Source organism: Xiphophorus maculatus, chromosome 7 (genome assembly GCF_002775205.1).
Source record: "Xiphophorus maculatus strain JP 163 A chromosome 7, X_maculatus-5.0-male, whole genome shotgun sequence".
Taxonomy (NCBI): domain Eukaryota; kingdom Metazoa; phylum Chordata; class Actinopteri; order Cyprinodontiformes; family Poeciliidae; genus Xiphophorus; species Xiphophorus maculatus.
In genome coordinates this window covers 26,082,471-26,107,599 of record NC_036449.1, presented here as the reverse complement: position 1 = coordinate 26,107,599, position 25,129 = coordinate 26,082,471, and the positions used below count along the sequence as shown (strand labels likewise).

The window sequence follows — 25,129 nt, the reverse complement described above, 5'->3', positions numbered from 1 at the left end:
ATCTAAGGACTGAGAACCACCAGACAGATGGGATGCAAAAAGCATCTACTGACCAGCAAACACTTAGGAAACAACAAACATCTGGAAACCAACAAACACCAGAAAACTAACAAACATCTGAGAATCACAAACACACACCTGCTGACTGACAAGCAAATTATCAAACATTAAAAAAACCAAGAAACATTTATGGACTGAGAACCAGCAAATACCTGGGAAACAACGAACACCCACCATCCAAAATGCCTATAGGTTTATACATCAGAGTTGATCCACATACAGGTCAGACTGGGAAATTTCACCTGCTTCACTAAACTTCCCAACACCGTCATTAAATGATTGATGTTCTGCTGTCAGGTTATCAGGTTTTCAGATAAATGTCATTGTTTAGGCGATTCTGGTCACTGTTAAAACAGAAACAACATCAGCATGCAGAACTTGTAGCCAATAAGACTTCAGCTTTTCTGAGGTGAATAAGCACCCCGAAGACCCAGACTCAGAGTGTGTATCTGGATGTGTGTAATCGGGGGTGAAGGACAAACAGGAAGTGAGGTGTCATTGGAGTCAGTCAGCGCTTGCGGTTGCACCTTTGGACTGACAGATGTGCTTTTCAGTCATGTGACCTGAGAACAGTCCTGATCTACTCAGGGCCCACCCTCGCTCTGATTACCACTGAGGTGACAGGAAGTGACAGGCGCTCAGGCCCCGGGGTCCAACTTTCCAGCCAAATGAACAAGTGGCTGCAGGAAATAGAAATCCATGCACTGACTGTCACTCAATGCCAGACTGTCAACCAATCAGATCGCAGCTCACAGTTTGGTTACCTGGGTGACAGCTGAACACCTGTTCTGTCCATCCACCTGAGTCACATGACAAATTTGAATTCTTTGCTCACCAACCCACCTTAAGATTCTACCAACCAAATTATTGTATCAAAGCTGATAAAACAACAAATAAATCAATCAATTGGGACAACAAAGCTTCCTATTTATCATGTGGGTAAGCTGGTTCCTGGAGCCCAGCAGGCCTCACTCTTAAGTGCAGCTTATTTAGGTTGCACTTAAATAAGTCTGAAGTGTTACTTTAGGGATCCACTTTTTGATTACCAATATCTGAGGATTAGTATTGGCTGATACTGATCCAATACATAAAATCAGAGCTTGACCTTTCTTTTTTTTTTAAACACAGACATAAATGTCCTGAATTACAAATTTATTTAATTTCTCTGCACTGGTACAACAACTTAAATACACCAATAGCTTCACAAGCTTGGTCAATATGTAAAAACAACACAACTTTAATTTGTTCAGTCAGTGCAATAAAGAAACTGAAACTACCTTGGTCAAACATGTAAAAAATGAATGGCAAAAAACCTTTTGGTTTTGCCATGGTTCAGAAAGCCTAATTAGGAATTCCAAATATAATGTAAAATAAAAAAATAAAGAACAACGTCCCTCAGAGGGCAAGAGAATTAGACATTATTAGATACCCAATCTAGAACCTTTTTCAATATCAGGACCAATAAGAAATCAGTGCATCTCTGTGAGTTTTGAACAAGATAGGAAAGCATTCCTCATATTTAAACTAAATTTTAAAAAATTATGCTTCAACTCAACAACAACAGCAGCAATGTCAGCAGAGATTTGACATGTTTGTAGCCCCCCTCCTGTTAGCTCTGCCTGCAGACCAGTGGACATGGGGGAGGGCAGTTTAAATCCTCTCCAGCCATGCTCTCACCCCTCGCCAAAATAAAAGCCCTTTATTCTGTAGCCTCTCTGCTAATTAAAGCATTTAGGCAAAGTGGTCAGAGTTGATTCTGTCTCACTTTCCTTCTTCATGTCCCAAGTGTGTGAGACAGAGATTAGCTAAATTAGTGGGAGGAGAAGAAGAAGAGAGTTTTGTTACAGTCGACAACATGAAGAGGCTCTCAGAGTTCTTTCAAACACAAGATGAGCTGGAAACTCTGCAGTTCATTCTGTGAACACAACCAGGACCCTGAATGCAGCACAATCAGTCTGAAGCACATCAACTCTCTCATTGGAATAAGAAGAAAATAAATACAATACATCTAAAGAATTACTTATTTATTCTTTTGGTAAAATTACCCTGAAAGTGCTCTTCATGTTCTTTTTCAGAATCATCAGCAGTAAGTATGTGGTACTGGTCCCTTCTAGAAACCAACTCTCAAAATATTCCCCCCCAGCAGTCAGAATCACTACATGTGCCTTGGACTGACTTGCAGATGTTTGAACATCCTGAAAACTCAAAATATTCCTGGAACAGACACATGCAGATGACTGGAGTTAGAAAACCCGATCAGACCACAGCCTGATGTTGGACCGGTACCAGACCAGATTTGAGGACAACAGCAAAGAAGCTGGAGGTTTTCCACAGCCTCTCCCTAAAGGAGGAGTGAATGGTTGGACACCACATGATGGCTGCGATAGGCTCAGTGAGCTGTCAGTTGTCAGGATGCTGGATGGATTCTCAAATCACTGGGTCTGAAATGTTTGCATGCAAGAATATTGGACAGGCTGAGAACAGCTGCTGGATTGTTGGGAACGATGCAGCAACATCTGTGGCCATTTTCCTGAAAATGACTAGGTCTGTTTGTTTCTTGATGAAAATTACCAGAAAGATGCATCAGCGTAGCATTAGATCTTCTTGGTTTGTTGAAAACGAATTAATTGAAATTAATTTTAGCTTGTAGGATGCCAAAGCATAATCATTTATTCCCACATTCTTCTATTCCTGACATATTTTTGGTCAAAAAAGCTCAGTTGATTGATTGCTACAGAAAAAGCTGAGCTGCAACTGATTAAGGGACAACATCAAGGTTGTCTATATTTAATCCTGAGGGAATAAGTGACAATATGCAGCATTTTATACATTCATTGAAAGTTTTGCACCGAACTTGTGTTATAAAATGTATACAGTATATGGTAAAATAACTTCACACTGAACAGTTCACAAAAATCATTGGAACTCCCAGACATATAGGTAATTCATGCTCACACTAAGTGAATGGAAACTATCAAAACTGTGCACAATGTAGTAAAATTATTAATCAAATATTGTTTATAAAAATAGATTAAAAAATTACAAGAATAGTCCCTAAGAGAATTTTAGTGAAAGTGTTGAGAAAACCCAGGTCTGTTTGGAGCATCTTTAGCTCTAACTTTAGAGAAGGAACTTAATTTACATTCTAAGCAAATCACAGAATGTTGGACTTTCCCTGACTGAAATTGCATTTTGATACTTTTTATTGCTTTTACACAATCATAGCTTAAGTTTCATGAAATTTTAAAAAGTTATCCTGGAATGTTGATGTCACACAGTCTAGATTTTGAAACACAGAAACTTTTTTTGGATTCAAATTACACTCATGTCCACAGTTTCATATATACGATTTATACACCAATGCACAGTCAATTTTGTAGACTTTGTCAAAGAATGTTTCCTATTTCTAGGGGACTTACAGTATTTTGTTAAATCAATCCAGAGTGCAAAGTACACACACCCAACTAATAGAACACCATTCAATCTTAGCTTAGAATCATTCTTTCAAAAGTAAAAAAGTTGAACAAACCTCCTACATAGACCACTGCTGACAAATAAAAAATAGATAATGAGTGAACGACATTCACATAATGACTGTTGGTTAGTTATCTGTGGTTTCTTTCTGCCAATAAGAAGAAAGGGGCATTGCTTCGGACTCCCCCTCCGCCCTTCTCCCCAAAAAAGGGTGGGATCACCATGACAACCAGTGACTCAACAGTTTCTGAGGATCTGGGTCGCACATTACTCAGCAGGTTGATTTTTCTGTTATTAATCCGTCATGGCTGCCACTATAATCCTTGTGTAATCTCAGCAATCGTGTCATCTCAGAGTAACGGCGGCGTTTAGCAGAGAGCTTCTTCCTGCTGCTCATTGGTTGTTGACCAAACCCACAATCCTGCACCAGCTCACTGGACCCGGATTTAGATCATGCCCCCAAGTGTGGGATGAGTCATCAGCAGTTATTTTCTGTTGTTGCGGAGGAAGTTTGAAACATTGCAAAGTTATAAATATTAAATTAGGTGATAATGTTGGTTAAAGTCTCTTTATAGTCATACATGTAATGCAAGGGTGTGCGATGTTTCCGATGTGAGGTCAAGTAATTTCATAGATGTATGACACGTTCTTTGGGTGTTTAAATGTTTTTGAATGACAATTGGTTCACTAACATCCAAGTGCCACAAACTTGTCCTTTAAACGTTGTTGAATTGCAACATTCTAGTTCAAATCTGTTAGCATAATGGATTTATTTCACAATTCTTCCTTTTTGTCTTTTTTTAAATCAGAGTTTTTTGCTCCCAGTTTCTGGATCAGAGGAACAAACTGTGACCGTCCTCCTCGTTAGTTTGTGTCGCCTCACTGAGTCTGAAGCCGCTGATCATCACCAAGGTCATAACCTCGGAGTCCGGGGCACTGTCAGGGTGAAAAAACACAAACTCTGTTGTGCAAACCACAGGCCTGACTCAATCTGAATCTCATCAGCACTGTCAGAAATCCAAACAGTTTGAGAGAGAGAGAAAGGCACTGCTTCTCTTCCAATCAGAGGATCAGTAATGGACGTCAATATATTCAAAGGTCTGAAAATAACAGGCGCTGTGTCAGAGAGAACGTTTGGGGGGGAACTTCCTAAAACCTGAACAAACTGAGTCTCAAAGTTTCACGTAAAAACAGCCAACTGCTGTGAAAGACGCTCGTCCAGCATCCGAGGAGGCGAGTGGGAAGTGAGAGCAGAAAAGGAAATAAAAAAAGAGTGCGAGGGCACCGCATGAAGGTGTGTGTATGCGTGTTCTCAGAACCAAAGGAGAAGCAACAATGTGGTGACACGGTCAACACAACTCGTGAAACAAAGTGTCAGCAGATTACGGCAAAGGGAACTCAAGGACGACGCAAAAAGAGGAAACTGGTGCAAGGACGGTTTTCTGCTGCTTACCTGCTGGTGTAGACGTGCGCACACACACAATGCGTCAAGAAAAAGACAGAGTGTTCCATGAAGCAGCAAATGTACTAACAGTTATTCAATAAATAGTTGTGTCTGCTTCAGTTGTATGGCTCCGAGGTGACAATGCACCACAAAAAACCAGCAGCTTTACCAACATTTTCCAAATCTTTTATTGTCCTTTGACATTGTTTATGGTCACTAACATAGTTCTGATTAGACTGAACCATCACTTTTTATGTCTGATTAATATTTCCTGTCCAGTTTTCCAAGAGACAAGAAAAAATGTCTTGGCTTTAACTTTGGATAGACTCTAAAAGTGCCTGAGCAGTGTGACATATCGGCACTACCGGCACTCCTAAAACCACTATCTGCTGTCTTGCAATGTGTTCTGCGAGGTAACTTTTGGTTAAACTTCAGGTCTTCAGGGTCAAGAACGTTGCAAATAAAACTGTTAGTTTGAGATAAGAGATAAAAACATTTAAAACTGATACTGAAACCTCAGGAGCACCAGAGCAGGTCGGCTTTTCAGACCAGAGAAGAACTTGAGAAAACGAAGCTCCACCTGGGGAATGAGGTCTCTTAAAAGCTTAACCAATCAAAATAACATTAGTGTTGGAGATTGTTGACCAGATACTGACTATATCAATGTACTTTTTGCTGGAAAAAGAATCAGAAACATTCAAATATTTGACACTTATAACAGATAAACCAACAAAAACCTCTATGACCTGCTTTGAACTATTGAATCTTTGGTTCTTCCTGTGAACATTCTGATTTTATCCAAATAAATGAAAAATTAAAAGAAAATATGACTATCATAAACTGCTCTGTCTCTGTCCACATGGACAATGTGAAGTTAAAACACCGGCAGCCCCTGTGGACGCCGTGTCCTTTGTTAATGACCGCAGTGGGTTGACTTGGACGGGGGCTACAGTGCAGACACATCCAGGTCTTATTGAATTCTCTTCTGCTCTGCTGCACACACACATAAGTCGGACGGTAATTATTGTCTGGTATCGCTTGGATCAATTTGCATTTAACCCAGATTTTGGGAGCAAAGAGGATTGCGGCCGCCAAGAGAAACGGGGACAGGCGGCCGTCTTCTCCGCTGCAGCTTCTTGGGCTCAGTCATAAATCACCGTGCCTCACATTCAGCTTTCCAGACATCCGGACAAAGGAGGGACGACGTGAAGACGCCCCCTCCCCGACCCCCCAGGGCACACTGTGTCCACTGGGTCATCTAGTTCTGCCCCACGGGAGCAGGGGAACTTTTCCCAGGCTCATTAAGATGGGCACGAAACGGGGCCTGGTCTGGTGGGACCATTACTTTCAGGTGAACTGGTTTTCATGACAACTGGTCAGACTCCCAGTAACGTGCAATATCTGCACCTTAAGCTGAACACAATCAGTTATGAGCATAGCTTAGCACAAAGATTATCAATGTAATGTTCAGGTGATGTTACAAAAATACTATAAACAGGTAAATGTCTTAGCATTTGCAGAAAGAACATAAAGTTGGAAAAACAGTTAGCATAGCTTAGCATCATTCATTTAAAAAAGGTAAAACTGTTGGCACTGGTAAGCACAAACACCAAATGTCAAAGAAAAACTCTAAATACATCCATTATCTCTTAAATATTACTAAGAAGTAACGCTGTGAAAATTAGCAAGAAAACGGTGAAGACTGTTAGCATAGTTTTGCAAGAGCACCGTAAACAGGTAAAATTAGTGTAGCGTCCTCAAACATAATATGAAAAAATTAGCATAGCTTAGCAACAGAACTATAAACAGGAAAGACTGTCTAAAGTTTCTAACAGAGGAAAGTCTGTTAATGTAGTTTACACAAGGAGAGAATTGAAAACTAAATGTGATTTAGCACAAAGGCTGTAAATATAAAGATTGCCTAGGGACCTGTTCTCTCTAAAATACACTGAAGCAACATGCAAATATTCCAAAGAAATTAAAGTATTTTTTAATGTGTTCTTAGACATTTATTAGACATCTTAATGTAGGCCTGTTTCAACCAAGATGAACAAGCATAAGAAAAAGAATAGAGTGAGCTGGCATCAAACTCAGGAACTGACTTTATTAACACGGCAACTTTACTTGATGACCTTCATAATAAGAGAATGATATATCAGTTCAAGACGTTTTTATTCCAGTCTTGGTTTTTGTTAATGCCATATCAAATTGATAATATGCTTTAAATACACAGAGGTGAAATTGCAGTAAATTCATCTAGAAATGATGATTCTTGCAAAACAATTTACAGATTTATTTTTACGTAAACGTCCGGGAAGTTGTCTTTGATGATAATGAGGAGGGGTCTTGTGTACAACCTGTTCAACTAGAATATTTCATGACATTTCAGAATAAAAGAGATCCTGTTTTCTCTCACCAGGACAGTACAAATATGTATTTCAAAATGTACCATGGTACTTTCTCTAGTTGGCAGTTTTGCTTTGTCTAAACATAGATTAAATATAGACGTCTAAATAAGGACGACAGACTTAACATTGACTCATCTCAAACAAAGGCTACAAACAAGCAGGGATGATGTAGTGAACCACTGTAAACAACATGGTATTCAGCCTTTATAGAAATATTTTAAACAGGACCATTTGGTGTTTGTCTGCTGCACTAAAATAAGTTTTTGGTTATGTGTGATTTAATTTAATTGTCTAAATGGGACAAAAGGTTTTTTTAAGATATTGTGGCATTCAGCTGACATATGGATGCCATAGACCCACATAGACTCACATCTGACTCATGTGTGCAACATAATCCATGTGGGGAAAATAAAGCAAATGTTTTGAACTGTGCAGAAGGATTTATGTGATCCATGTTAACAAATTAAGATATTATTTAACCTACAGTCTGATAGACTGGATTTGGCCTTTAACACAGTGAGGTATTGATCGACCCGGTTACGCCTGTTTTCCTGTCGGATCATCATTGTCGTACCTCCATTCATGTGTGAACACATCCAGACTTTGGCATGTGTGTCACATTGATCGCTCCCACCGACCCAAAACTGATCACAACACAGACACACACTCATAAAATGCAGCATACAGTAAACACACACACACCCAGTGGGCCGTGGGAGAAGAAAGAACACACACAGACACACACTCACATCAATGAGGCCTATTGACTCTGTTCCCTCTGAGCACGCACAAAGCCGGCCTTTCAAGTTCATCTGGACTGATGTAATAAAATTGACACATGCAGTCGGCTGAATTCTGGGGCGCCTGTTACCTAAACTCTCATTTCCAAAGCACTGTCACCTCCCCTCACTGCAAATGAATCAATTACAGAGCAGCATAATCCTGTTAGGGGCCAGATGAATGCATACCTCCCCGCTGGCAGGTGCTGGCAGGCTGAAGGGGCTTATTGGAGCAGGCGATATCAAAGCTGGGGTTTTATGTGCCACATTAGAACCACTGCAGAGCAGCGAGAGGAAGCCGCTGCGCCTGCGCTCGCCACCTCAGCCTACACAGCCAAACGCTCTGCCAAGCAAACAAACCAAATAACATCGGGCTGCAGATCTGGAGACGACTGACATGATTTATCTCGTATCGGCAGCTTCACTGGAAACATTCTGCAGCGTTTCATGTCCCCTGGGTCAACCCGGGGGACATCAGACTTCTGGAAACAAAAATGTTCCAGTTAGGCTTTTACCACAATATAAGACCACACTGCAGAAACACAACAACCTTACCAAGTATTTTTGATTTTGGTTGTAGTGCAAATTTCTTAGTACACCTGAAATTAGTTAGTAGTAGAAAGTAACTTTTTAGCAAGATACAGGAGCTTTTTTAAATACTTTCCTAATATTGATGAGCAAGTACTAGTTCCAAAATCAGATTTTTGACTTATAACAAGACATTTTTCCTATGTTATAAGTATGAATGAGTACTTTTTCATCAATATTAAGGAATTATTGACTTAAAACAAGCTACTTCACCTTGCTGAAAAATTACTTGTAAGTTAGTTTTGTCTAATTTCAAGTGTACTAAGATTTTTGCACGAGAAACTGGACTAAAAATACATGGTAAGGTTTTGCATTGCAGAACTCCTTGATCTCTTATGGAAGTTTAATTCAAAATGAAGAGTAAGGCTGAAAGCATAGTTTCATTAACAAAAAGATTAACACCGATAAAAACACCATTTGTTTTTCCTCCAATTGTTTCCATGACTGATATAAGAGAAATCAGTAAGAGTTTGATTAAACCAGTAGAGTAGACACTCTTCAGTTCATGGTGAAACAACAATAATGGACAACAACTGTGCATGGAAATATGTGTTGCACAGATGATGGAGTGAAAACAGGCTTCTGTCAGCTGTTGCTCTCGCCACATGAAGGATTAGAAGGAAGGGTCGTCTGGAATATTATCCAGAGTGAAAAACATTGAAACAAATCTGGGCTCAATGTGGCGCTTTTCATCTGAACTCACAACTTTAAGAGTTTCTATGACATGAACTGTACTGAACAAGGCGTTTTCTTTGTTTTTTTATTTTGCTTTGGTTCAGGTTTTAATAGGAACACTGGGTCAAAGTGGTGGCCTGGTTGGAGCATGCTCACCCCAACACATTTATGGCGTGTCAGAAAGTGGATTCTGAGGCACTTCGTCTTAGAACAACCACGAGCGTCGGCACGAAGAGGGACCAGAGGGGCGACTGAAGCCCCCTCCCTTCCCACCCTCCTCCCACTGCCGTCGGGCCAGCCCATTGTTCACCAGGGGAGGGGGTCTTCAGCAGATAAATGGCTGCATGTTAACCATGTTTGACAGGGCGCACAAAAGAGGACACCTCGGGTCCCATGACGAAACCGGCAGCCCCACATCACCGTCCCAGAGAAGTTTGACCCCCGGCCCCCAAACCCAGGAGCTCCAGGAAGTTTCTACTGCTTCACTTTAGGACTGAAACATCTGACATCAGAGAACGTCTGAGTTCCTTTGGATGATAACTTTATGATAAACCAATCAGGATGTAGAGAAGGACCTCTACTATGACATCTAATTAGAGGGAATCATTTGGACTGAAATAAAGCAAATCAAAACCTGTTTGTTTTTTTAGACTGACCACAAGTTGATTAGTTTGTTCATTTTATAACTCGTAGAGTTTGAGATACATTTTTTGGGGTGTTTTTGTACCCAAAAAATATATCCGGCTGATGGTCCGGTAGACTCGGTTTGACTGAGCACTAACATTGAAACATTTGTTACATTTTCATATGGCGCCCTTCTTTTTCACACTGTGCTGTCAAAAGAACCAAACTCTTTGAAAAACCTGGTTACCCACTCAGAAACTTAGAAAAAAATCTGAGTTGTGCACAACTTCCTTGTTTACAAAATGTAAACAAAAATGCAGTAGCATCAGATTTTAGTGGTTGTAGGTTTTGCAATCTGTCAAAAGACAGCAAAGCATTTTTCCAGCTAACACCAGACTTACACTTTTGTTTTGTTATATTTACCCAGAAGGCCCTGCATGTTAGTCCGCTAACTGGTTTTGGGTTGTCCTCCTGTCCATTCGGCGTTCACATATGCATTAAAATCACACCAGAGCTCACTTCAAACAAACTGAAACTAGGTTCTTAGATGGACCAGAATTTGTTTTTTCGGACCTCATCAGAGTTTAACTGAACTTTCTAAACAAATAAATAAGAGTTTGATTAAAGCATACCAAACAGGGCTGGTGTGAATGCATACTAAGTCTCAAATGAGTCAGCTTTCCACCATGGATGTCCAGGTAGTTTTGTATCGATGCTGTGTTTGTTTGGGAAGCTGTGTTGGAGAGTTTGTGTTATTTTTGTCATTTCTGATGTGTCACTGGGCCAGTTTTTCTGCCTCTGAAGAGTGTTTAGTTGGTTATTCTGTCTGTGACTCAGTAATCAGTCAGTTTTTCAGCTTTTGATGGAGGGGTTTGTGATTTTTCTCATCTCCGGTGGGAGGTTGGTCAGATTTGTAGTATCTGATGAAACAGTCGAGCTGCTTTGTAGTTTGGAGAACTGAGTCTGTTTTCAGTCTGCAGTAGGTTTTTCAGTCTTTGGGGATTTTTTTTAATTGCCTGTTGAACCATTTGGTCAGCTACTCCATCTGTAACACAGTACCTTGTTAGTTTTCCAGGCTGTGATGAGTTTTTCTGTCTCTGATGGAGCACTGGGTGAGTGTTTCACCCTCTGATGAATCATTTGCCCAGACTCTCAGTCTATGACAGAAGATGGAAACAGACTCTCGGTCTTTGACGAGTGTTCGGTCAGTTCTCCATCATTTGGTCAGTTTTTAGTCTGTGACAGAGTGACACATGAGTGTGTTCAGCTGAAATGAAGCAGTGGGACAAAAGCAGAAAGCGTCTGTCAGGCTGCAGGCCGAAGGAGGGGGGGTATTTTTTAGCCAGGGAGGGGGATTATTGTCCTTTGCTAACCTTTTCAGCTCTGCTGCCTCTTTGAAGGTTGACGGGACTTACAAAGCACCTGCCCCGTCTCCGAGTGTCCCCCGCCTCCCCCCGGCTGCTCCCCCTGACCTGACCGGCATTCCTGGCCAACAGGGGGCCCTTCCCATGACTACCTTTACACCCCCGCCCTAAACAATCTCACAAAGTCTGGTAATCCCACAGCAAACACGGCTGTGAGGCTCAGAGGCGATGCACGAGACGTCTCACAGCTGAAAGGTGCTCATCACCGTGGGAACCAACAGTGAAGGAAACACTGCTGAGGTGCACAAGCTTCAAAATTTAATATATTTTCAACAATTGTCATTTTTAAAATCAACTCTTCAACATAACTCAACAAAGTGTGTGCGATATGTTTCTTTGGAATCATTTAAACTAGTTTTAGCAAAACTTGACCTAATGGCTCATCTGCAGTTCTTCCCATCAGTAAATTCCTCTTAAACTTGAGTTGATCAGGAACCTGTGAGCTTCCTCACATTAAGCTTCCCTGCTCCCATCGTCTCTGGACTCATTTGTTCGTGGTCATCATAGCGGAGACGTTTCCTTCAGACCGGACAGTGCGAGCAGCTCTGACAGGAGTGTCAGCTCTGATACCTTCATACTGTGAGGTCAGTCCAGCAGGACTCTCCCTGAGGCGACCGGGTCGCACCGAGAGGCGCTCCTCTGCCTCATTACTTTAATTGGCAGATCTGTGACCAGCAAGTGATGAGAGAAACTGATCTGATCTGGCCTGAGGAGGTTACACTGGGAGTCCAAGTGGACAGAGGTAACGTGAACAAAGTCCTCCATGAGATGCAAACTCACTGAGAAACAAAAGAAAAGTTTTTAATCGTCAAAGCAAATGTTCGAGAGCATTAAAACACTTGTGCTGACAAAATCTCAAATGAAAACATTCAAACATCAACTGCCCATCAGTGTGACATGTATTCAACACTCAGATGTCTTAAATTTCACTGGTTATCAGAGATAAAGAGCTCAGGAGAAGAACATTCCTGAACTTAATCAGGCCAATAAAAACCACAACTTTCAATATCCAGATCTTGACCAGTACCAGATCAAACACAAACCAGCACCAGAATGAGCCAGCTGTCACCAGTCCAACAACATCCACGTACCAAACCCAATATAACCCAGAACTACAACAAAGCTATGCCAATAAAAGCCTTAAAGACCCAGAACAATACCAGATCAATTAGATTCTTAAAGATCCAGAAACAGCCCGGAAGTTGTTGCTGGATCTGGTGCACCAAACACCAGATCAATATCCGACCAATTAGCAAGACTACACTAGAACCAATAATAAAAACCCAAAAGACCTGAAACGAGACCAACATTAGAGCAATTAAAAACCTTGACGAACCACAACAAAACAAGAAAAAGAAAAATCCAAACCCAGACAAGAGTCCAGCCAATATCACATCCCAGTAACAGCCCAATAATAACCCATTCAGCTCATTACAGTATCTGCTTAATATCCGGTCAATCAGCCCAGTTATTGTTGCTTTCTATCAATCATCCCCACGATAACCTGCGAAGAACTTGGAGGTGGACCCAGGCAGGACCATCCCAGCAGAGGTGGGTGGAGCCTGGGGGTGTCGGTGTGGGGAGGAGGGAGGTTATTCAGGCGTACAGTGTTGGTCTGGACACACAGATGTCATGACACCTTAATCCAGCCATCCGTTATTGATTGTTCCATGTGTGTGACCTTGCCGCAGGAGCTCAGCCAATCAAATGCACCTCTCCTGTTAGGTCGGGGCCTACGGACTGAACAGGTTGCTTTCTCTGGAGACTGGTCCCAGTTCACATCACTCAGGTGAACTGGAAGTCCAAATTGAATCAGAATCCAGAAGAAAGTGAAGACATTACTGAGCTGATGGAAATTAAACAGCTCAGTTTAATTTCACAAACAATTTCTCTTGAAGTTCATCTATGTAACTTTCTGTTTTGATCTAATCTCACCGCCTGCTCCTAAATGTGTGGGTGTGTGGTGTGTGTTGTTCTCTGACGGTTTCTGACTGTTTAAGTGTGTCTTATCTCTCCATGCTGATGTGCCTCTGCTGTGACCTGAGAGTGTGTGATGGTGTGCTTTATTGTCTGGTACAGTATGTGTGTGTTTCAGTGTGTGTGTGTGTGTGTGTTATCTTTCTGCCCTGATGCACCTCCGCTCTGACCTTGATGAAGCCTGTTTAGGCTAACGGCAACAAAATGTCACCAGTCGGCTCCGGGCGCGCTGATGAACAAAATATGCATGGTTCAGTGAAAGTGAGCGCATGTCAGTCACCTTGAAAATATGAAAAACAACAGAGTTTTACTGCAAAAACATCAAATACCGAGGTGCGATGGGAGGTGGAGGAACACTGGTGACTCAGAGACGAGCTGCTTTCACAAGAAAAGAGAAGAAGACATGTCTTCCGAGGAATAAAGGTGGCGGCAGTGGGTGGGGGGGGTCTTGATAAGTTTTAATGCACAGAAGTTTAAAGAGGCAGGACAGATGTGAAAGTCAGTGAGCGACGGAGGAGCTGTGTGGGTGTCAATAACTCTCAGACAAATTAGTTTTTGTTGGCTCAAGTCCAAACTGTTCCGTCAAAATAAGAAGGAAATCAGAACAAGATTCCTTCTTAGACAAAGGAAAAGTCTGCTGTGTTTTTTTCTAATTGCTGCCCAATTCACACACCAGAACTGGAAACAAAACTAAAACCCCTCTGCTCAGAGATGGCTTCATTCACATTGCAGAACTTGATGCTCAAATCTAATTTATTCTGAAATCTGTTTTTTTTTTTTTGCATGGCCAATATTATTATTACTAATATTATTAAAGCTTATTTCACAAGAAAATCTCACTGAGATTAAAAAGTGTCTTTGGTAAAATAAATTCTGTCCAAGACTGGCAACAGAACGCAGAGATTACAGAATATTCACATCAAAGCAGAAAAAGTTAACACCGTAATTAGTTAAAAGATTCCTCAGGTAAAACATTTACAAACAGATGATTTCTTCTCAAAATCATGAAAGACTGTTTTAAAAGCAGCGTGACAACAGCGCCTTTCGGTGTTTTTGGATTTATTTAAAATTCAATTCAGACTTTAGGCACCAAAAGTAAAAGTAAGTTCTCATAACAAAGAAAATATCATTCACTTAATTTTCAGTTTTGTAAGCCAACAAATATGAAAGAAGTCTTATAAAATATATGTAAAAATACTGGTTCAGAAGAGCTAGTACTTTTTCATCAATATTGAGGAATTACTAACTTAAAACGAGTGCTGATAGCTTCCTAAAAAGTTATTTTTCTCTTATATTTAGTGTACTAAAATATTTGAACTAGAAATGAGGCCAAAAATACTTGGTAGGATTTTATGCTTGTGTATTGTACTAACACCTCTCACCGGTCCACAACTACGACAAATGTCAATGGAAAGTGACGTCAAAGTCGCATCAAAACCACTTTGGTTGTTCCCACTGGAATCACATTCAAAAAGATTGGATGCTAGTCGGCTTCAGGATCTCATATGGAAGTGGCTCAAATCGGACTTCAGAAATCAGATTTGTGGTACATCTGAGTGTTCACACTTATTCTAAAAAGTCTCACCTGGTAACTTGATCGTGAAAAATCTGATCTATGCCACACAACCCAACTCTGTTTATCGGGATAAATCTGAACCTGGTTCGACCTCTTCTGCTTGTTTCTGCTGCCGATCAACAGGAAACAAACGGTTTCATCACATGGTGTCCACAGCCAGAGGTCAGAGGTCAGGGACTGGTAGGATGCTGATTCTCAGCCAGGATCACCTGACACACGATGATGCCACAGCCATCCTGACCTCTGACCCTCACAAACATCATCATCCCACTGTATCACACTTTCATTCAGATCAGAAGATAAAGGTTCATCATGCGAGTGACCCTCCGTCATGTGACTGTGATGTCACCATGCCTTTATTTTGGCGGAGGGTGTGAGGGAGGGGGGGCTGCATTAAGCAGGCTTCCTGTTGTTAACAAAGGGCCCTTCTTCTGAAAGCGGGGCCCCGGTTCCTCCTCTGCTGTCCAACCAGAGGTGTTTGCTGAAGTAAATCTGCCTAAGTCGTGCAGGAGGGGGCGAGGGGAGTCTGACAGGAGGTACTGGGGGATGAAGGTGAATAAAGATAATCTGCTTTTCTTCACAATAAAAGCTTTCATGGGGGGCGGGGCTGAAAAATTACGAATTCATATCACATGCTGCATTTTAGACTTGATTCCTGACCTGTAAAGAAACAGAACAGCCAGGGGCCACCAGGGGCCTCCTACACAGTGAAGCTCCAGATTTAGAAAACATTACATATTAAAACATACTAAAAACAAGCAGCAGCAAATGAACTGAAATCCAAATGAAAGTGAGGAGTCAGGAGAAGTAGAGAAGCTGCAGACGGAAAGGTGGTTTTAAGGAAATTTTCTCATTTAAAAACAAACTTTCAGGAAGTTTTTAGTTTCTGATCGAAGCGTCTGCCGCTAGGGAGGAGGAGCTCCGCGAAGGCCGCAGCCGCGCCTCCTCCTGCCTCGCTTCTTCACCTCCTCCTCTCTGCGCTCAGTTCCTTTTCTGCAGCTCCTTTCATCTGGGATGGCGGCGAGCTGAGAGTCCCCGGCGGCGCTCGCAGCCTCTGAATGGTGATTAAGGAGGAGCGGAGGAGCTGCTTTCTTTGTTCTGCCCTCGGGGAGGGGGTATTTACCGAGGGAGGGGGGCAGATATGAAAGACATTCAGGTCAGAGAGCAGCAGCTCCGACCTGCTTTTAAACCGCTTCATCAGAAAACCATAAAAAGGCCCCCGTCATGTCACTTTAACATGGTTCTGCTCACCAGAACCCGAAATTCAGACAGTTTTAGATCCGAATGAAATGAGGAAGATCCTGGAGTGAAATTAACCAAGTTCAAAGTTAAGTGACAGAACCAATTTGGACCAAACATCAAGCTGAAAATCCCATCCTGACACGACACAGCTTCTTCTGCCGATCACAGGGTTCATGCAGGTTTCACCAACTGAAATTTAAGACTTTTTAAGACCTATTGAAGATCATTATGAGTAAAATTTAAGACTTATATAACAACAAAAGAAATGCAGGGGACCAAAACGGAAACTTCTGGGGTCTTTTTGTGGCTTTTAGAAGCAGCTACGTGTTTCTCACATGGCATTCGGCTCTCAAGCTAGCTAGCAAGTATTAGCAATTAGTTACCGGTGGCCTTAAGTCACAAAACATAGTGAGTGAAGATATCTGCACACAACACATGCTTTTGCCTGATGGAAAAGTTCATCAAGAAAAAATCCTGCATAGGATTAAATAGTCCTGCCACAAAATTTGAGAAATGTAATTAACACATTTAAGGCCACTGTGCATTTTCTTTAATGAATTTAAGACATTTTATGGCCTTACTTTAGATAAATGAGTTTAAGACATTTTAAAGATGCATAGACACCCAGAATCAGATTAAAGAGACAAGACAGAAACACAGCTGAGAGGTGGGAACAATACCAAACTTAAGTCAACACACACAAGAGTTTCCACCAGCATGGAGCTCCTGAGAGTGTGAGGCAGTCAACATGTCAACATGAACAGGCCTTCTGTCAGCGAGAGTCAGCTTCCATGAAACTCCTGTCAATGTGCACAGAGCTGCTGTCAGCTTGAAAAGAGCTCCTGGTAGCTCCTGTCACATGATAATCAGTTTCCTTCCATCATCAGATTTAATGAAGTGAAATTAGAGGGAAGTTGGGGTCAACTGACGCATACACACAATCAGACTGCTGTCACTCAGAGGTACCTCCATCTGCCTCTTAATTGTTGGAAAACAAAATAAGACACAAACAATTACATGAACAAATGTGACCATGGCATGGTCTGTAAGTATATTTGGTCTAGTTTCTCATGCAAATATCTTGAAACATGGCAAAACTAACTCACAGAACCTTCTCAGCAAGATATAGGAACTTGTCTTAAATAAATAATTCCTTAATATTGATGAAAAAGTACTAGTTTTATTGGTAGATTACTTCACTTATATCATGGAAAAAATGTTTTGTCAGAAGTAAAATGATCTGCCAGTGGAGCTAATATTTTTTGTTATCAAAAATGAATTACTGGCTTAAAGAAAGCTCCCATATCTTCCTAAAAAGTTTCTTGTAAGATAGTTTTGTCTTATTTCAAGTATACTTACTAACGTATTTGCACCAGAAACTAGACTAAACATATTTGGTAAGATTTTGTGTTGTTTCAGTATAGCGCGGGTGTGTCCAAAGTGAGGGCCCTGGGGCCATTTGTGGCCATCAGAACAACTTTGAGAGGCCTTTGATCACAAGTCAAGAAAAACCTAAGTTTTAATATTTCACTGATGCCAGGTTGTTCAAAACATAATCATCTTAAAATTTAAAATTTAGGGTGCAATATGAACTATTCATTCAGGTTTTTGCTTTCAGTTTAATTTAATTTATACAGACCAATGTACAAAAATGCAGACTTGGGAACAGCAAATGAATAAACTTAGCAATAGAAAGTCAAAGTGAGGCATATTCCATTATCATTGCTGATAAAACTAAAACAAAGTTAGAAAAAGATGATCAACCTGAAAAATGTAGAATGTGGTTTGCTGTTATTTTTTTTTAATATTCTACAATAATTATGCATCACTTGCCAACTGCAATCCAAGTGCTTTGCTAATTTTTATTAAGATTTTCTCTTGTGTTTATTGTTTTTTTAGTAGATAAAATTTTTTAAAATAAATTTGTTTTTGTTGTTATTAAAAAGAAGAGGACAAAATATTTCAACTTGACGTTTTTGGCCCCCATGCTAAAGAGTTTGGACAGCACCGGTGTAGAACGTCAGAAGAACAGAACCGTTGGCATGAAAATGAAGACAAAAACCCAACAGGCTTGACCCGAGCTGATAGCTGACAGAGAGACACTGAGCTGTGGCAGAGACAGAATTCTGGTTTCATCCTGAATGATTCAGTTCACTCACTGCAGCTTCACTGACAGCTGTGGTTCTGGTTCTGATGGAAAGCCTCCAGTCCTCTCTGAGGGAACCATCAAACTGCATCACACACAGACACTGAGAACACACACACACACAGAACCATCCGGATTGAAAACAGTTCCATTAACGGTTCCACGCATGACGGCCACCGTACTCCAGCAAGAAGAACCTGATTTAACCTGAGCAAAACGCGCTGCTTCTTAAAACTCTTCAATCCAAACTGAGTCAATGAGTTAAAGTTTGTTTCATTCTGATGCAAGAAATCAAATCAACATGTAAAATAAAATATATATATATTTTTCTATTTACATTTCAGATTTTAAATCTATGATTTTTGTTTTTCCTGTCCTGCTCCATACAAACAAATTAAATATACACAGAAATATATATTCTAATAAAAATCTATATTTCAACTGTAGTAATGTATTTTACTATGCTATAAAAAAGAAAATTAGATTTAAGACTACATTTATTCAAGACTTGACAGTTATGGATAACAAGCACAAAATTATTTTGCAGCCTGAGCAACATGTGACACACACACACACACACCCACACACACACACACACCTTCAGACAGACAGCATCGGAGCGCCATTAGAAAACAACAGACTTTAACAAACAGCTGGAGCCACACAGCTGGATGAGACTTCCAGAGGTGGAGGAGGCCACAGATCCTCTGACCCCTTCAGCCCCCAAAAGTTAGATCTGCAGCTGACTGAGACGCCATGAGACACCCAAAGACACCCGGAGGGAGGGGGACAATAACCCTAACGCACAAAGTTGCACAAAAACAAGAACCAAAAACTATTTAAAAAAAACCTGAGTGAAAATAATAAAAATAAAAATTCTGAGTTTATTTTAAATGGGTACATTTGAATAAATCAAATGAGAAGAAGTCAGAAGCAACAGAGTATATGTTTTCCTTTAACCAAACTGATTACCTCTTGAATATGTCTATGACAATAAAGACTAAAAATAAAAATCCAAACCTCTGATGATGTGCAGTTTTTGTGTTTTTCTTTCATAAGGGCTGATCTACACTTCACGCCTAGACTGATGTAATTACGAGTTTTTATATTTTCATTTCTAATCATTTTTTACATAAAAAAACAAAACATTATCTGCACCTGTCCAGCTTGTTTAGCGTCATTTCCAATTCATTGTGTTAAATAGAACAGATTCTGTATCTAGTTTCATTCACCATTAGTAATTATATATATAAATGTATATACTTTTTTAACTCTGAAGAAAAACGGGAACTCCCTCTAAGAAACAAACAAACTCTGAGTCAGAGAGTGACGAGCGGTTCCCCGGACACGCGGTGACCCGCATGCGGAGCTCCGGGTAACGGTCCCCTCCGCGCAGCGTCCCGCTCCAAACTTTCTGCAGTCTGTAACACTTAGCGGAGTTGCGGTGTGTGTGTGTGTGTGTGCGGTCTTACCGCTCTTTCTGCGGGGGTTGAGCTGCTTGCGCCTCTTCCATCGGGGACTCTGGGCCATCATCTCCGGCTGTCCCGGTCCTCCTGCTGCCTGAACAACGGCACAGACACACACACACAGTCAGTCCCAGACCGGGTCCGAGTCCCAGAACTCCTGGTCCACTCCCAGAACTCCCGATCCACTCCCGACCCGAACTCTCTGCGGACTTTGTCAACACTTTGTTGGCTGGAGAGCGCGCACCGAGCCGCGTCCCCGTCAGCCTGATCTCTGATGAGGAGCGTCTCTGCTGGTCTGACAGGAGGAGGGGACACACACACACACACACACACACACACACACACCCAACGCACACACACACAGAGAGAGACACTCACACACTCCCTGCTCCACCTCCTCACCGAACTACACCCAACAACCAACTTGTTGATCTGTCAGGCCTCTCCAATCACTCATCAATGAAAGTATCGATGTCATCTTTGAATATTTCCTGCTTATATAACAGCAACATTCAGGCCTGCTGATCTGGAATCAGCTGCGCTTTAAATAGGAATATTTCTGCTGCTTCACTTTCATCCACCCATTCTTCATTCCATCCATCCATCCATCCATTAATCCATCCATCTATTCATCCATCCACCCACCCATCTATTCATTCATTCATACATACATACGCTGCGGGAATTAAAGCAGATCTAAGCCCAGCAAACAGAGCTGCAGCTCGGTCACACAGTCTGTCACATACCGGTCCACTCATCCATTCACTCATCCTTTAATCCATCCCTTCTTCCATTCATCCCTCCGTCCCACCTGGAGGCTCTTCTCTCACCTGTCCGCAGGTAGAGCCGTGCAGGTAAGTGCTGCGCTCTGATTGGCTGCGCGGAGTAAACTGTGAGAAGCGGAGCAGAGAGAATGCAGAGCAGCGGAGGGTTCTTCTTACCGCTGTTTCCTGCTGCGGAATGAAAAAGTCCAGCCGGGTCTCGGTGAGTCCGGACGGGTCCAGGCAGGTCTCTCAGTCCGGGTCTGGACCGCGAGTCCGGACTGCAGGTTGGTCCGCTCCGTGTGCCGCCTCCCGCCGCCTGTCACCGCGTCTTTCTGCCTCATAAACAGCCGCGAGAACTCGTGGCCGCACGCGCCATCTATCTTCACGCGGAGGGATAATTGATCAGCTTGACTGTTCACGCGCTCCGGTCTCTGCTCCATACCTGAAGGCTGCGGCTGATTGGCTCACAGGTTGTTACCTGAACAGGTGATGCGTCTCACCTGGTCAGGTGGAGCATGCGCAGAGGCTTCTGAGATAATGAGTCACATGTAGACAGCATCAATGGGTATGTCAGAAAACATCAAAGGAAAATATTTTTCATCCATTAAAAAAGGGAATTGATCATTTATTTAAAGAATCTATTATTATTATTATTATTATTATTATTATTATTATTATTATTATTATTATTATTATTATTATTATTATTATTATTATTATTATTGTTGTTGTTGTTGCTGTTATTATTGTTATTGTGGATGTTATTATTATTATTTTATTATTATTATTATTATTATTATTATTATTATAACAATAATAATAATAAATAAAATAACAAATGCACATATTTTAATCACATACAAAATGCATTGCATCAGACTAAAATCTATTTTATTTAAATTTCATATTATTATTTTTATTATTATTATTATTATCACTATTATTAGTATTATTATTCTGACAACAGAATGCTGTTTAAACAGCATTACAGATTTTCTACTTTTATAGAATATCAATAATATTATTGTGAAAATAAGAGGAGCTAAATTTGTATTAAGAACCCCCTTTATTTTTTTAAATTATTTTTTATTATTATTTATGTATTCAACTTTTTGCTAAAAAAAAAAAAGATAGAATCCCTCCTGTGGTGATGGATAGCATTGAATCACTGTAACATCTTGGGGCCTCAAGGCCTCAGGTTGCAGTCAGGTGGATTCAGCCTGGATGGCTCTCCTGACTCACAGCCAGAGCTGAACACCTGAAGGAGGTCATGTGACATTTCTGAAGTCATGTGACTGTCTGGTTTTACCTAAATCTGAGCTGTGGGGGTTGGCGGTGGTATTAGGGGTGTTTATGGGTCAGAGTGGGGGGTTTAAAGGAGTATTACACTAATCACAGTGTAAGTGCTCCCATCACGCTGACAGAGAGGGCAGAACATCTGTCCTCAGCTGTGTGCAGCTGCAGGGAGTTCAGTCAGAAACAGGTGAACAGGTCGCTGAAAGCAGGTGTTGAACAGGTAACTGATGGTAATGGAGTATAAATAATTTCTCCAGACCGGACTGGATTTCTGCTTGCTGGTGTTTGACAGCAGAAAGTTCTGTCCGTATCAGGGTATATGGACTGATATGCTGTCAGAGTTGGAGAGTAAATTTAGCCCTGTGGTGGCGCGTGCAGGTTGATAAAGACCCTCCGCTTCCTGTGGAGTTCTGATGAGTGACAGCGGCTCCCAAACTGGATCTGATGGGAGGATACCTGCGTGTTTCCGCCGGTCCTTCCTGGCTGGTGCTTCAATGATTTTCTGCATCCCACAGATAACAGCGCCTACATTACGATAAATATTCCTTAGAGCTTTCCACACAACAACGCTTCTGTCAAGACCTCAAAATGCTTCAAAATCCTTTTTATTTTACTTACAACAGCGCTTCCATCCGGAGGTTAAATAGCTTACGATTCATTACATTTTTCCAGATCAGCAGCATTTGAATTTTACTGGACAGAGTTGTTGGAGTTCATTCATTCTGTCTCTGTGCAGGTTCAGGACCCGACCAGAACCCCTAAGTGTAAATTATCTGGAGAGATAATGAAATTTGGTTATATATAAAAGCAGGCTTTAATGCTGAGAAATGATCAAATGTAACAAGCCATACCTGTGTCATACAAATGGAACAGATACAGAGTTACATTCACTGTTCAGCGCTGGGCCACAATTAGCTCAATTTATGGATGAGAGAAAGATTGTAACGTGAGTTTAACTTTTTATTCTTCTCTGCAATCTGGACCCTCCCTAAAAGGTTGTCTAATCAGTGTCTAATCAGTTTCAGTCTGTTTATGTATGACTGCCAGCAGACATACATAAACATGGTAATGTAAGCTGCAGCATGTGCATGTAAGCAGCTAAAAGAGGCTAAAAGAGACGGAGGAAAAGATAGAACCTACAACAGAGTTGGGAGAAACTGAACTTAAATAGATTCAAATTACCAGAACAGAAATCAACCAAAACAACCTGAGTTAAACTTGACAGGACTGGACTAAGCGATACTGGGCTGAACTGGATGAACTAAATCAATTGACCTTGACAGGACCAGCTTTAGCAGAACTCCATTAAACTGAACTGAACTAAATTTGTCTGAACTGGATGAAGTGAAGTGAAGTGAACTGAACTGGATTAGCAAAGTGGCACAAACATGAATGAAGTGGACCGAACCAGAAAGAACTAAAATCACTTCACTGGAACTAAGCTGGATGAACTGTACTGGACAAATCTGAACTGAAAACAGGACTGGAATGAACAAAATTAACTGGATTGAACTGGTCTGAAATAGATAAACTGGACAGAAGAGAACTGACCTGGACTAACCTGGACTTCTCTGGCTTAAAATGAACTTAAATGAAAGGGATTAAGCTGAACTAACTTGGACTTGGACTTGGATTTAGCTGAATGGACTAAAATAAACTAAATTCAAATTAACTAAAATTACCCACATCAAAATAACTGTTATGGACTGAACTAAAATGCACTGGACAAGACTTATTTAAACTTAACTTAATTTAACTGATCTGAAAATATTTGAACTGCATCAAATTGAAGGGAACTAACATAAATTGAAGAAAACTGGATTAAGCTAAAATAAACTGAAATGACCATAATTAGAATAACTCTGGACAGAATTAAAATGCATGAGAGTGGAGAAACTGAATGGTATTGAAGTGAACTGAGTTTAGTTTAGCAGGTTTGAAATTATTTGAACTGAACTCAATTAAGCTGAAATGAACTGAACTAAATGAACTTTACCTGATGTGAACCGATTTGGATTCAACTGTACTGGGTGACACTGAACTGAACGAAACTAAACAGTGCAAACTTTCAGTTCACACTGAATTGGAACAAACATTAAAGAGTGTGTAGTGGAAACTCAGAACAGGAAGGAGTGAATTGTGGAGGAGTTTCCTGTGCTGTCTGACAAGAAACATTCCAGGTAAATTTCCTGGTTTCATCCCAACACATCTTCACTCTCACAGCAGCAATTCAATTCAGTTTAAAACTGAAGAATGTTCTGACAGGAAATGTTATCTTGCCATCAAAGCTGACCTCTGAAGGTCAAAGGGTAAGAGAGTAAGACAGGAGAACTCAGCCTGACTTATGTGACTTGTTGTGACCAAACAGCTGTCTGCTGATGTTTTCACACTTTCAATCTGATCCAACATGTTTCAGATGTATCCCCTTCCAGGCCGGTCCACCTGACTCCCTCCGACCCTAACAGTGAACTTGAAATTCTGCAGCATGTTTGCTCCACATGTTGGAGTTTCCACCTGAACAGTTTCATCAGCTCTCTGATGCTCCTGCTCCACACTGTGGAGGTGCTTCTGCAGACGGCTGATAACCGCCTCTGATCAGGTGACTCCAGGTGATAATCAGAGTCTGTGGGAGTCAGAAGGCAGATTATGGTCCAGGTGCTGATCTGAGAACAGTCTGAGTGGGCGGTTCAATCCTTCATGGCTGTTAAACGGCGCCTGGGAGGAATTTTATGCTTCATACAGGTTGTTCTGCTAACGTGTTGTGGTTCCCGCAGAGCATCAGAACCTTTGCACAAACATCAGCTGACAGAAAGTTTTACTGATGGAACCGTAACTCCAAAAGGATCAAGATGGAAACCAATTCAATCACTTTAGACTAAGATTTTTATCAGGTAAACTGCAAAAGATCAGGGATGTGCTTAAGTAGATGGCCTGCAGTAAGTTTGTTCTCTTTCTAAGCAGCCCTTACCTCCATCAACAGGAAGTCATTTCACAAGTCAGAATGTTTCACAAGACAAAGTGGTCAGCAGTTTCTCACAGGTGAGGTTGACTGAATGAGGAAGTTCATCGCAATTACCTAATTTCAGCACGCCACAAGGTGTCCCAACAGCTGGGAGTGTTTCACACATCTCAGACTCAAAGGTCAAACTTCACTTGACATAAGAAAAGTCATCTCACCAACGGGAG

At 41.1% G+C, this 25,129-nt stretch overlaps 1 protein-coding gene across 3 annotated transcripts in view; it reads right to left on the bottom strand.

Moving 5' to 3' along the window:
- The window catches only part of LOC102217514 (zinc finger E-box-binding homeobox 2-like), a 44,588-nt gene extending 23,639 nt beyond the window's left edge, over positions 1-20,949 (bottom strand). Inside the window, exons 1-3 of one of the 3 annotated variants that reach the window (XM_023336937.1) lie at positions 20,825-20,949; positions 20,714-20,759; positions 19,890-19,977 (exon numbers count right to left, since the gene is read on the bottom strand). In XM_023336937.1, coding sequence (XP_023192705.1) covers positions 19,890-19,950 — 61 coding nt within the window. In that variant the 5' untranslated portion in view covers positions 19,951-19,977; positions 20,714-20,759; positions 20,825-20,949. Of the gene's footprint in view, positions 1-19,889; positions 20,190-20,713; positions 20,760-20,824 lie in introns of those variants that run through there. The other 2 variants (XM_023336936.1, XM_023336938.1) reach the window with 2 other exon arrangements.
- Positions 20,950-25,129: the final 4,180 nt, after the last annotated feature.